The sequence below is a fragment of the Scomber scombrus genome, chromosome 5 (genome assembly GCF_963691925.1).
Source record: "Scomber scombrus chromosome 5, fScoSco1.1, whole genome shotgun sequence".
NCBI classification, from domain to species: Eukaryota; Metazoa; Chordata; class Actinopteri; order Scombriformes; family Scombridae; genus Scomber; species Scomber scombrus.
In genome coordinates this window covers 26,499,886-26,512,742 of record NC_084974.1, presented here as the reverse complement: position 1 = coordinate 26,512,742, position 12,857 = coordinate 26,499,886, and the positions used below count along the sequence as shown (strand labels likewise).

Below are 12,857 nucleotides of genomic sequence, written 5' to 3'. Positions count from 1 at the left end.
AAAGAAAATCCCATGTCATGTTTTCCCAGTGGAGGTCAGGGTGTGTGTGTGTGTGTGTGTGTGTGTGACTGTGTGAGTGTGTGACTGTGTGAGTGTGTGAGATACTGATCATCCCATCTGCATCATCTGCAAGACACATTTCCAGGTGTACTTCATTAGCATTTCTATATGTTCTGCATATGAGAATCCATGTTTAGATGCAAGTACATTCTGCATAAGTTTGTGCTTTTGTATTTTCCATATACAGTATGTATGTGTGTTTTTGTGTTGACTGACTGGGTCCAGAACTGGCGTGATGAGCAGGTATTTTCCCCAGAGGAACTGGCGATCCACTACCCAGGTGGAGCTGTCAGAGTAGAATCTTGGGATTGACAGAAAACAGTAAAAAAATCAATTATATACAGTATACTACTAATACTATACTACTACAAATACAAATACTTATCTGTGTATGTTATATGACAACCTGTTATATGACAGCCTAACAGACTATGTATGCTAGTCAGCCTACTACTATTTCAACACATTTCCTTCCAAACTCAACATTCATAATTTACAACATCAATCCAAAGAATTTCAAATACCACACAGTGGGAAAGAAGAAAAAAAATCATAATCTTAAACTCATAATTTTGACTAAAGCTTTGAACCTATCATTTACATTACAGAATGTTTACAATACAGTTCATTACTTGATGCAGTTAGTTTTTTCTTTCATTTGTTTTTATTCAAATATATATAAAAAGTGTTAGATTTAAGAGAAGGGGATTTAATGTATCATGGAGTATGGAGTGAGGAAAACAATGTTCATATTAGTTTAAAATAGTCCTGCATCCATTTATAAATTCAAATGAATGATTACAATACTCAATTAATCTCTCAATTCCTCAAAGAGAACTTGGTAGATATGTTTACAATATTTCAAATGACTTACTCGTGCATGACAGGGCGTAGAACAGTCTCTCCTGTGGTGTGGGCTTTGTAGAACAGTGTGTAGAGGTAAGGCAGAAGCGTGTAACGTATCATCAGGTAATGTTTAGAGCTCTCCACAAGAGTTGAGCCAGCACCAAACACAGCTGGATCCTGGGGCTGGAGACGGAAAGATGGATTAAATTGATGGGGTTGATGAATGAGGGGGAGGAAGTGGAATAAAGATTTATCTTTTATACAGAAAGAGATGGGAGGATGGAAGAGAGAACTTGGTTGACGGAAAGAAGAAAATTGGAGGGAAAATGATGAAGACTTGAAAGGGAAAAAAGGGTTAAACATGTAATGAGGAAGGCAGGAGAAGCCTCTATAATGTCTTTTTTAAATATCAACAATTTATTCATGATGAATAAGTGGACATGAGACAATTTCTTATGATTAATTTAACTTAAATTTTAAATTAACTTAGGACCAGTCTAGGGCATAAGACAATGAACAAAAAGAGAACTTGAGAGAAGAAAATAAAGGGAAAAAGTGTGTGAGAAAGAAACAGAAGTATGATTTCATTTCTATGATAGTGCAGAGTGAGAGGGTGATTAGCAGCTAACAGGCTGTGCTCCTCTCATCTAGCTAATCATTTATGCCTTCGGCACCTCTGAGAGTGTGATGAGAACTCTCTCTCCGTGTGTGTGTGTGTGTGTGTGTGTGTGTGTGTGTGTGTGTGTGTGTGTGTGTGTGTGTGTGTGTGTGTGTGTGTGTGTGTGTGTGTGTGTGTGTGTGTGTGTATTTGGATTTGGATTGGCCTGCATGGCCGTGTGATGAGAGCCATGGTATAGGGCAAATCAAAGGTCACACATTAGCTGTCTCGTTTAGTGGAAAACCTACTTCAAATTCATCATCATCATGTACCTGTCCTCTAGCAAATACAATCCCTTCTCCACTTCCAACACACATACACACCATTTCTAGCTAAACCACCCCCCCACCCCCTAAAACCCCCTTTCACTAATTCAGCACTGTGCTATTTTTGCAGCAGTGACGAGCATGGAAATGTCACATGAAGAATGTTGTGAAATCATCATTTTTCACCCTATTTAATGCTGCAGACTGACTTTTCTCGATGGTTATTTGTTTTCATCTACAATAATAGCTCAGCATGTCATGTAAATATAAACACTAGGCTCAGTGGGTGCTTTTTCCGTGTCTCTCTGTGGTATTATGACTCTGATCTGACATGTGGGATTCAAAGCTAAAGTGTGCTTGTTACAGGTAAACATATTACTCTATCTTCATTATAATCTCAATAGTTATTAGAACTGTTGAGAGTGAATTACAGGTTTGGGGCTGTATTCGCAGAACATCCTCAGGCTAGAAATACCCTTTAATATAATTAGTCCTAACTGTCAGGGTTAGGAGAAACTCCTAAAAATTAAGAATATCAGTCCTAACTTTAAAACTACCAAGTTTAAGGTTAAAAAGTAATTCACAAAACAGTTTAATGCTAAAAGTAGCTCCTAAGAAAATTGAGAGAAAGTTCAGGGTGCGCAGTGATAGCAACACATTAGCAGAGCAGTAGCAGCTGACTGAGTTCTCCTTGGTTTCTGACAAGCTATGTATTATGTAGATATGCTGTAAGAGACTACATGTGACTATAGGTCTTATATGTAGTATCACCTCATCAAAGCATGAAGATTTGCTGAATCAACTGTAAAAAGAAATCACAATATGCATATGGTGTCTAATGTCAAAGATGGTCTACTTGACATGCCAATATCTTTAATTTAATTTAACTTAATTGAATCAAATTGTATTTAATTAACTTGAATGTAATCTAATTTTATGTAATTATATTGTATTTCATTTTATTTATTCAATTATATCTGTTAAGTTTATAATATTTAATTTGATATAATACAATGTCTCAACCGACCAATAAACTATAATTAGCTATTTAGCTACAGCTGATCAAATTTCCTAGCGACAGTCAATTCAGGTGGCTAAATATACAGTCGCCAGACAGAAATGAAAAGCCCGCTTTTGTCTAACACTGTCTGGAATCAACGACCCATTATCTTGAAAATGTATAAAATTTGAGAAAATGCTCATTATCATTATAAAATGCAAATGTATTAGTAAGCACAGAACAACAGAAGCTAACGGGATGATGTTTCAATATTCACAGCAGCTATAATCATTTTCAACAGCTAACAATCCCAGTGTTCAACCTAAATCAGAGGTCCCACTGCTCCCATTTTGTAGCACAGTTGTTCTATAGTGCAGGTGTGCTGACAACCTCCATGGATACTGAAATAAGTTTCTATTTTTAACCACTTGGAGTTTATGGCACCTATGCATTGTTATGAAATGAAGGGTATACCCCTGCAGCACTTTAGACCAAACAATAGCTGTGTGATACATACATCTGAAACTGACAGTCTAATATCAGAATTGTCGAACAAAATGCCTTTACAGTACCTTGTAGCCCTGAGCGTTGTGGTTCCGGCTGAAGGGATAGAAAGCTCCCACCTGCATCCAGCGACGACATAACTCTTCACTGGAGTCATCAAAAAATCCACAGATGTCGGCTCCGATCTGAAAAGCATGAAGGGATGACAGCTTGACAATAACTAGAACTTAGAGAAAAATATATCTCTGTCTTAAATGTCAAATTCAGTGTATGGAATAATACAGTTGGCAAGCTATTTGACAAACTCAGAGAAAATAGGACATTGTGGATTCCAGTAAATTGGGTAACACTTTCCCTGAAGCCCATGTCTATAATGCAGTATCAGCATAATTACAATGCATTATAATCTGATTATAACATGTTTTATAGTTATACGCACTCATAAGTATTTGGAATGCTTAATAATAATAATCATAACACAATGACTAAGGTGAATATTATGATACCAAGGTAAGTATTTAAGCAATTATGATACTTAAGGTCAAGTGTCATAATTGCTTGTCACTCTCTGACGTTTTTTGCAAAGATCATAGTGTATTACAATTATTGTAGTTGTAATACATTATAATCATTTTATAATGAATTATAATCACTGTGATCCATGTGTAGCGAAGGAGGGTCTCAAACGCTTGTCTCCCAGACCACAGACAGCTACGCTTACCAGTCAGCCAAAGGATTGAGCTGTTGACCACGGATGTCTAATCATCACTTGTGTCAAATTGGAGTACTCAATTTCTGTTATGACCCACTAAACACATAAATTAATTTTACATTTTGTTTGTTGTTCTTACTTAGTGTCACAGTGCAGGACGGTGCTCTCTAGAAAGTAACGACCACAGCTAACTAAAAGCACCGGCCTTTAACGATATTTTTCTCATTTTACTTTCTACTTTACCCAATGACCACTTAGACTAATTCATCATCACATTTCAAAATGATTAAAATGTATCACAACTAAGACAATTATAATACTTTATGATCCTTGCAAGAAAATGTCAATAATTATGATTACCAGTGTTATGATACTTTACCTCATTATTCATTATAAAATGTTTTATAATGTGTTATGAATATCTAATATTATTATTAATTATACAATGCTATAAGCAGATTGTAAAGAGTATGTTTATAATGCATTTTAGCCATGGACTTCTTAGAAAGATATGTCATAATACTAATTTGAAAAGTAGCGCTATATTACGTATATGCATGGCAATTCCAGCACCTTCAGAGCGAAAACAAGGAACTGAGTCTGAAGACAACAAATCTCCTTCAGCGGCATTGATGTGATAACTGGCCACATATTTGTCTTTTAAAATCCCTTTCTTGATGTTGGTTCAATTCAGTCAAGGTTTATTGGCAGACAGTAGATGCAGGCAGTGATCTTTATTTACATTAATTACACAATGGAGTCCAAGAAAGAGACTTCAGTCAAAGGACAGTCCACTGAGACTGCTTGCTTTCTATTGTTTACTACTGGCCACATTTTACAACAGAGTCAATGGGAGGGAATCGATCCAAATCCCATTTTCCCTACTCTCTCTCTCTCTCAGCGTGTGTGTTTGTGTGTGCATGTGTGTACGTACAGAAGAACCTAAAATCTGCTTGACACAGTCCCACCAGGATGCAGTTGGCATCTATAAGACCACCTGAAGTGCACAGCTGGTGGAGTGTGTGTGTTTGTGCATTTGTGTGTGTTTGACTCCCTGTTGTTTTCTTACTGCTGTTTGCACTCTGCACAGTTCAGATACACACATAGTAAACAGTGCTGACTGCACTTGGGTACTGACTAGAAGTGTGTTGGAGTTCATGCTTTTGAACGTAATGCTGTTGTGGCAAAGAGAACCAGTGTTCTTCCAGACATTTTAATGGATCTCATTCCAGACACACTTTCTCTTGCCTGCCCCTCTGCCTTAATGCCTACACCTGAACATAGATCTCAATTAGCAGCTAAATGCTCTTTAAAAAGGCAAGGGAGAAACTTTCAAATGCCAGAACTGCATGCAACTCAACTGAACAAATATTAAGGACTGTGACAGACTCAAACTAACTTTCAAGTTGTGTGTGTGTGTGTGTGTGTGTGTGTGTGTGTGTGTGTGTGTGTGTGTGTGTGTGTGTGTGTGTGTGTGTGTGTGTGTGTGTGTGTGTGTGTGTGTGTGTGTGTGTGTGTGTGTGTGTATGTCAATGAATGTTTGCTAAAAGATTAACTTCATGTTTAGCACTTGGAATGCTCTTAGAGTTTTTCTTTCCTCCAAATTCATGCATCATACATACATGTTTCTATGTCCATCAAAAAATACAGATAACGTTTTTTTAGAAGACTAAAACAGTCCAAAATGTTGACACTGATAATTAAATGTATAGCTAAGAGGGAAACATGCTCAGAAAATGTAATAGATTAGTCATTACAACATTGTTTAGCCCTGCTATGGCAACAAGGTACAAAGTGTGTGTAAAAAACAGAAGAGCAGGAGTGCTACCTGGAACTATTGTATAAATTGTAAAGATGGTGCTCTTTGGCTAAGGGCTGAAACAACATTGAAAATAGGAAGTCACCAAGGCACTCATCTTGGAAAAGATAAAATGCCTTTATTTTAAGGGCAGGACATGTTAAAAACTGTGAGGTTTTACAAAGTGTTTTTTCCTGTCATACCACAGGGAAACTCAAATACTTGAAGTGTGCGGAGAACAGTGTTTGCCCTTCGATGAAGGTTTGCTACTCACATAGGGAACCCCAAACAGCCCAAACTCTAGCATGCCAGGGATGGCCCATTTTATGTCGTTCCAGTTGGCAGCGTTGTCCCCCAGCCAGTGACCTGAATACTTCCCCACACCTGGGAAGGAGGAGCGGGTCAACATCAGGGTACGGTTTCCTCCAAACACACGCTGCAACGCTCTGTGGTATGGAAGAGGAGGTAGCAAGGAAACAAGCAGAAGAGAGAGAGAGAGAGAGAGAGAGAGACAGAGAAAGAGTGAGGTCATTAAGATAACAAAGGACATGGGGAGAGAAAGGGCAGGGGAGAAACAGATACAGATATTAGATGGGGACAAAGCCAGAGCTAGTAGTACATTTCTTTTTTCTTTGTTGTACATTATTATTTTGATTGATGAGGAAAATCGAAACAATATTGATTTCTATGACAATAGAAAGTCCTGATGATGTTTACAAAATTTGTCTCTTGCCAATAATACATTGTAATTAGTAGATGGAGGGAGAAAAAGAAAGGGGGACTAAGAAAGGAGACAAAAGAAGGATGAGCTAGCTTTAATACCAAAGGAGTGACTCAGCAAGTCAACTTCAGAAGGTTTCCTGTGTATATGGATGCGTGCATGTGTGTGTGTGTGTGTGTGTGTGTGTGTTTGTGTGTGTGTGTGTGTGTGTGTGTGTGTGTGTGTGTGTGTGTGTGTGTGTGTGTGTGTGTGTGTGTGTATGTGTGTATGTGTGTATGTGTATGTATAAGTCATATGTTGTCTATCATGCATGCATTTTGTGTTCTTTGTGTATCAATGTCTATATGTGTATTATGTCAGCGGTACTGGTAATAATGGTAATAATACACCTCTGTATTGACTATGCAGTCAGTTTATATTTTCTACAATTAACACCTGGGCTCCACTGGCAAATATTCACAGTATTAGAACATTTGAAAATGGTTATATTTCTAAAATAGGGCAACTGTTAAACTAATTTAGACTGTACATATGATTCCATCTAGCATATTACAAACAAGTAATATACCACGAATGTCTGTATGTGAAAAATATGGATGTGAGAAGGCTTTCTTTATCCCTGCATCCAGGCTGACCCGAGGATATCTTGTAGCCAAATGTCATGGTAACCTTTTCAATGTCACTTTTTGTAGTAAAAAAAAAGGAAAGAAAAGAAAGATGACACCACAATGCCATAATAATATTGTCATGGAAGCTCTTCTTCTGCAGATAGTGAGGCTACATTCAGGGAAATGTTGCAATGGCATTTTATTCAAATGCAATACAGTGACATCTGAAAGCTCATGGCAGTGATTAATTAGTATAAAATAGCTGAGAATCCTGCAGTGGTTCAATAAAAAAGTTGTTCACACAAAAAATAGCTGAAAATATCATAATATAATATAAGAATGCATTTTTAGATTAAGTTAAAAAGGGTAAGCCATCCCTTGTGAGATATTGCTGAGAATCATAACACAGGCAAATATTGTCTTTCTCAGGCACAATATCTCCTAATTTAAAAAAAAAACTTTTACCCTCAATATGATACAGTATGTCTCTGCATCAAGGGATGCACATTGCAATTTTTTAGTTTTACACAGTGTTATTTTCCATGAGCCTAAAACCCATTAGTGCAGGTGCGTGCTGCTTTCTAATTGATGCAATTTCCCATACCATCACCATTAGTGCACATTAGAATTCTGGCAACTGAGGCCGACACTGGCTCAGTGTAAAATGACTAGCTGAGGGTGAAGAGACTATAGAATGTTCTGTTCTGAGATATATATGACTTCCTCAAAAACTGTCATGTGCCTGTCTTTCCAGCCTTTGGAGGACAAATCAGATGTTCTCTAGGGGACTCTTCTGGCCCCCTTTTGAAATGCTTCTTTATGATTTTGTAATATAGATAAAAAATGGCTAACTCAATACCCACAGGTACAGAGGTCAAGCAGGCTTGTGTCTCACACTTTATGTATCTTAGAGGGGAAGTGAGCTGATACATTTAATATGTTGAACTGTTGCAGAGTACTGCATATGTAGAAGAAGTTGCATAAAGCCTTCTGTGGCTCTAGAGGAAGCTACCTGAAGTCCAATAAATTACATCAAGTAATGTTACTTGATGTAATGTCGGTTGGGCCTAAAGACTACAGGTTTAAATAGTGTTTTTGAAGTAATAAAGAAGTGAGTTTAATCGGTAGCTTACTCCTCACCTCTGTCTGGGCTAGTGGCTTGAGGCTGGCCCCTACCAGCATAACACACCCAAATATCTGACTGAACTGTCACCGGTTGACTAGAATTGTGGGTAATGTAGGCACCAGGATTTGACAAGGAATTACAATTTGCAGAATAAAAAAAACAATGGGCCAAATCCACAAAGAATGGATTGTACCTGGTAATAGCACCATGAATTGTGCAGCACTTGCAATCTGCCCTGTTTCAAGGTCCTATTCAAGAAAGATTTTGCGCTAATGATATGGCAGCACAAACACGCCCATAAAGATTTGCAGCTGAGTGTAATTTTCCCTTTTTTTGCATTTGTTTGAGTGAGCGAAGCGGTTTCCAGTGTTTGAGGCCTTTCTCCACATTTCAGCACACAGATTGTTCCATAATGAAAACTGCAGAGAGCACAAAAGCCTCAAATTGCGTGTCTCCAATCAGTGGAGGTATGCACACACAGAGCTCTTTACAATCACAAACTCACTTTCATGTATTTTGCTTCTTTTACTTCTCTAGTATTACACATCAATAACACAATCTATTGAAATGTCCATCAGAATAGGCTACAGCTATAAACGTGACTCAGGCTCTGTTTTTGCAACAATACTAATTTACATAGAAAAGGGACAATTTTGTGGCAAATGTATGAATATTACCAAATTTACATACATGAAAGTAGCACAGGATCCCCATGATACTGTTTGCTTGGCAGCACAGTTTGTGTTACATTTCACCCTTTGCAGGTGCTTTGTGAATTATTTATTCATATTTGTTATTATTTTTTCGTAATCATTTTGTTGATTTGACCCAATATCTCAGATTCTGCTCCATCAACTTTGATTTTTTTAAACCGACCATTATGAGTTTGAGATGTGAAATGGTCAGTTGCACTTTTTAATGGGATTTAGATTCATTAGCATAATTTGAATATAAAATATACAAAAACATGCACCTCCACCTGCATCCACGATATACATGGCATTATACATATGCAGCCTGAAAGGTTATATAGGTGTTACAGGCCAAATGTTTGCACTCAAGCTGTCATTGTGCACCCAACCAGCAGATATCCATTATAACTCTACCAACCTATCAGTGCCCTGCTTATGTATCTCCAGTACAATTTCATGAATGTAACTTTATGCACTTTATGCTTCATCAATTTCCATATATCAGTGATTATAGCTTATTCATATAGATGCCTCTCTTTAGGTTTTTGTAAGAAATGGGGAAACTGTTTTAGCACCAGACCCAAATGAGAAATTCATTCATTTACTCATCCTGGGACTAAGGTTTATTAAAATATGTTCTGCACTTATCACATGGGATCCAATTTGCAATTGGTCTGCAAGAGTCACAGGCTATAATTCAAAGGAGGGCATCTGCACCGCATCAAAATGAGTTATTTGTTGAACTTTTGCATGTCAGCTCTAAAACTCTGTTCTATGGCCATCGCTCAATGACCTGTGATTTATGTTTGATTTAAAAACACTTTGTTTGTTATACTATATTTTGAGTCTCCCTATGCCTCATTGCTCTGAAGGGGTGGCAGCAAGTTGGCCTAAATAGCACAAGCTGGCCAAACTCCTTCTATCATTGATTCTGAACGCACTCACTTTTCAGTGGCCAGCACCATGGAGTAACCGTAAAGGCTGTGGACATCATAATGGTTCCCCCAGGCCTGCTTGGCATCCATACACAGAGTCTTACTGAACATCACCTCATCCAGAATCTCTGGGGTAGAGAAAAGATGAAGAAGGTAAAGAGATGGGGTAAGGTGAGAGGAAGTATGGAATGAATACAAAATATAGGGTGCAGTGGTGGAAGGAAAGTGATGAAAAAAAAAAATGGAAGGGGAAGAAAAAAATGAGAAAGACATTGATATATACTGCAATAGGAAGTGGGAACAATGAGGAAATGAGAGACAGAAAGAGCAATGGAGGAAGAGGATGACTAAGGAGGAGAGCAATAAAAAGGTGGCATCAGGGGAGCCTTTTCCAGTTATGATCATCCTGTCTGGGATACAGTCAGAATAAAAGACATGGCAGAAGAGTCATTTTCAAAAATGTTCACAAGGGATCTATTATTTTCGATGAGTTTTTTTCTGGACCTGAACTTACTTTATGAGCTATTGTGACTAATTCATCAACTTGTGCACATCATTTGGTCTACTAGCTACAAGCCTTTGCCGTCCTCTGTTTCTTTATACTGCAGTAACTTAAGAGTAGATTGTCATAAAATGTATTTATAACTGTTTGTGTAAGCTGGGGGGAAATAACAAGGCTGTCAAAGTTTTGAGACTCAACCCTAGTAGAGCTGAAGAGCACGGCAGAAATGCAACATGTTATTGATAATAAAACATTATAACAGTGACAAGTATTTATAAGTATTACTTTTGAACATAGAAATGACGGATCTTACTTGGAGTGTAGGGAGGGTAGTTGAGGTTGTTATCAGCACACCCCTTATTTGATCCCTTCTTGAAATTAGCCACTTCATTCATGTCCTGCAAGGTGTATGTATGTGAAACAGTTAATCCATCACCTTAACTAATCATTACTGTACATTTATTTATGTTATACTGTACTACAATAAAAGGTGCTCTATATCCAGAAAGTGAAAGCATGCCGAAATGGGGGATTTATTTGCTTCAAACGTGTCTGTTTTCTTCCTGTTAAATATTGCAAAAGTATGTGTATTGCAAACAGTCTGAGTAATGAGTGAGTCAAGTCCAAGTTTTCAGCTGAGGAATCATTAACAGTCTAATATGAATTTCAGCTTGTTTTTGTGTCCGCTTCTTGCGTGTTGCTTTTTATTGGCCTTGCCGTTCACCCCCCAGTGAAGTAATTGCCACCGAAAATTACAAAAACCGAAGCCCATTGCCCCTGTGTGCATGTACAGTAATTGGCTACGGAGTAATGTTACTTTCAAAATGGTCAGTTAGTGAACACAGATATTCATTTCATCTATTCAAATTTGACTTACAATCCAGAGGGCATCGTGTTTGATCTCCTTGGAGAATCGGTCGTACTCGTCAACCCACCAGTCAATGCAGTTTTGGCTGGTGTAGTCTGGAAATACAGTCTCTCCTGGCCACACCTAAGTAGGAGAGAGAGAGAAAGAAAGAATGAGAATGTAAGATGGTGTTTGTTTATAAGTACACTATTAGTTTTACATTACTTATATATTTCAGATATTGTTTTGGGAAAGCACAATGCTTCAATGTTTTTAACCCTTAAATGCAGTGTTTCAAAAAAAAAAAAAATGACCCGTTGAGGTTGTTTTCTTATATTTTCGTAATGAACAGTTGTTATCATTTCATATTCCAGCTATTCCTCAAAAAACATGTTATTGATATCATGCCATTTACATTTTTAACTTACCTTTTATACATGTTTTGTATTACTACCCCAAGCTTCCATAAGTGGGTCAAGAATGACCCGCATTTATTTCCTATGGAATTAAAGGGGAATCTTTGGTTCTTATCAACTGTGACTGTCAGGAATATATATTTTGTGGATCACACAGATTATATAAACATGTTAAAAAAGTGAAAAATGTAAATATTTCAAACATGAAATATACAAAATATAATACAAATTATTATTCTTAACCAAAATGACAGAAGTGGCATAAAAACACATTGATTCTAACACGGGTCATTTTTGACACACTTATGGAAGAGTGTAGGGTCCAGTCACTCGTGCATCTACAGGTTTTAACAGGACTTCTAAAATATTTGATATATATTTAAAAGTGTCTGCCACATGTCTGAGCAATTGAGCACAAAGCTAGCCTCCTCAATACTGTTCTTGTGAACAACATAATGGAGCATGATCAGCTGAGATGGTGCAGGTGTAGCAAGCTCCACAGAAGCAAAAATAGGCCTCCATGGAAATGTCAGAGAAACAGCTTAAAGATGGGGAAATGACCATGAAAAGAAGAACAGAAGAGAGATTGAGGGGGGGGGGGGATTGATGAGAGGGTGATGGCAAAGGAGAACAGGGAAAGAGAGACAGACGGAGTTGAGGAAGAGAACAGAGGAGAGGATAAATCGATAATGCAATAGAAATCTCTAGACGTGACTGCGTGTTAGGAGTCGTCCTTAATGATATGTATTGAGAAAAATGATTAATCCACAGAGAAAGGTGGATATTCTGTGTGTGCCTGCATGTATGTGTGTATGTGTGCATTTTATGTGTGTGAACCCTTCTGTAGAACACAGTAGATATTAAATCTCAAGGTTGCTCCACTCTAGCTATCTTTTACCTTCCACTGCCAATAACTTTACAACCCAGTTTGTAGCAAAGACATGAATCACGCTTATGTATGCTCACGTGCGCACATGCACATGCACACACACACACACACACACACACACACACACACACACACACACACACACACACACACACACACACACACACACACACACACACACATACAACAATTTATAGGCAGATGGTTTTGGCAGGTGGTCAGGACTCCAAGGTCAGAACTTATTGATAGTCCCTCACAGTATCCATCGTTCTTTCTC

The 12,857-nt window shown here is 37.8% G+C and overlaps 1 protein-coding gene across 1 annotated transcript in view; it reads right to left on the bottom strand.

Annotated features, from left to right (window-relative positions):
* Positions 1-12,857, bottom strand: part of si (sucrase-isomaltase) — a 68,324-nt gene that overhangs the window by 39,422 nt on the left and 16,045 nt on the right. Inside the window, exons 12-18 of the mRNA XM_062418773.1 lie at positions 11,306-11,419; positions 10,742-10,826; positions 9,937-10,054; positions 6,119-6,290; positions 3,403-3,519; positions 935-1,089; positions 277-361 (exon numbers count right to left, since the gene is read on the bottom strand). Coding sequence (XP_062274757.1) covers positions 277-361; positions 935-1,089; positions 3,403-3,519; positions 6,119-6,290; positions 9,937-10,054; positions 10,742-10,826; positions 11,306-11,419 — 846 coding nt within the window. The remainder of the gene's footprint in view (positions 1-276; positions 362-934; positions 1,090-3,402; positions 3,520-6,118; positions 6,291-9,936; positions 10,055-10,741; positions 10,827-11,305; positions 11,420-12,857) is intronic.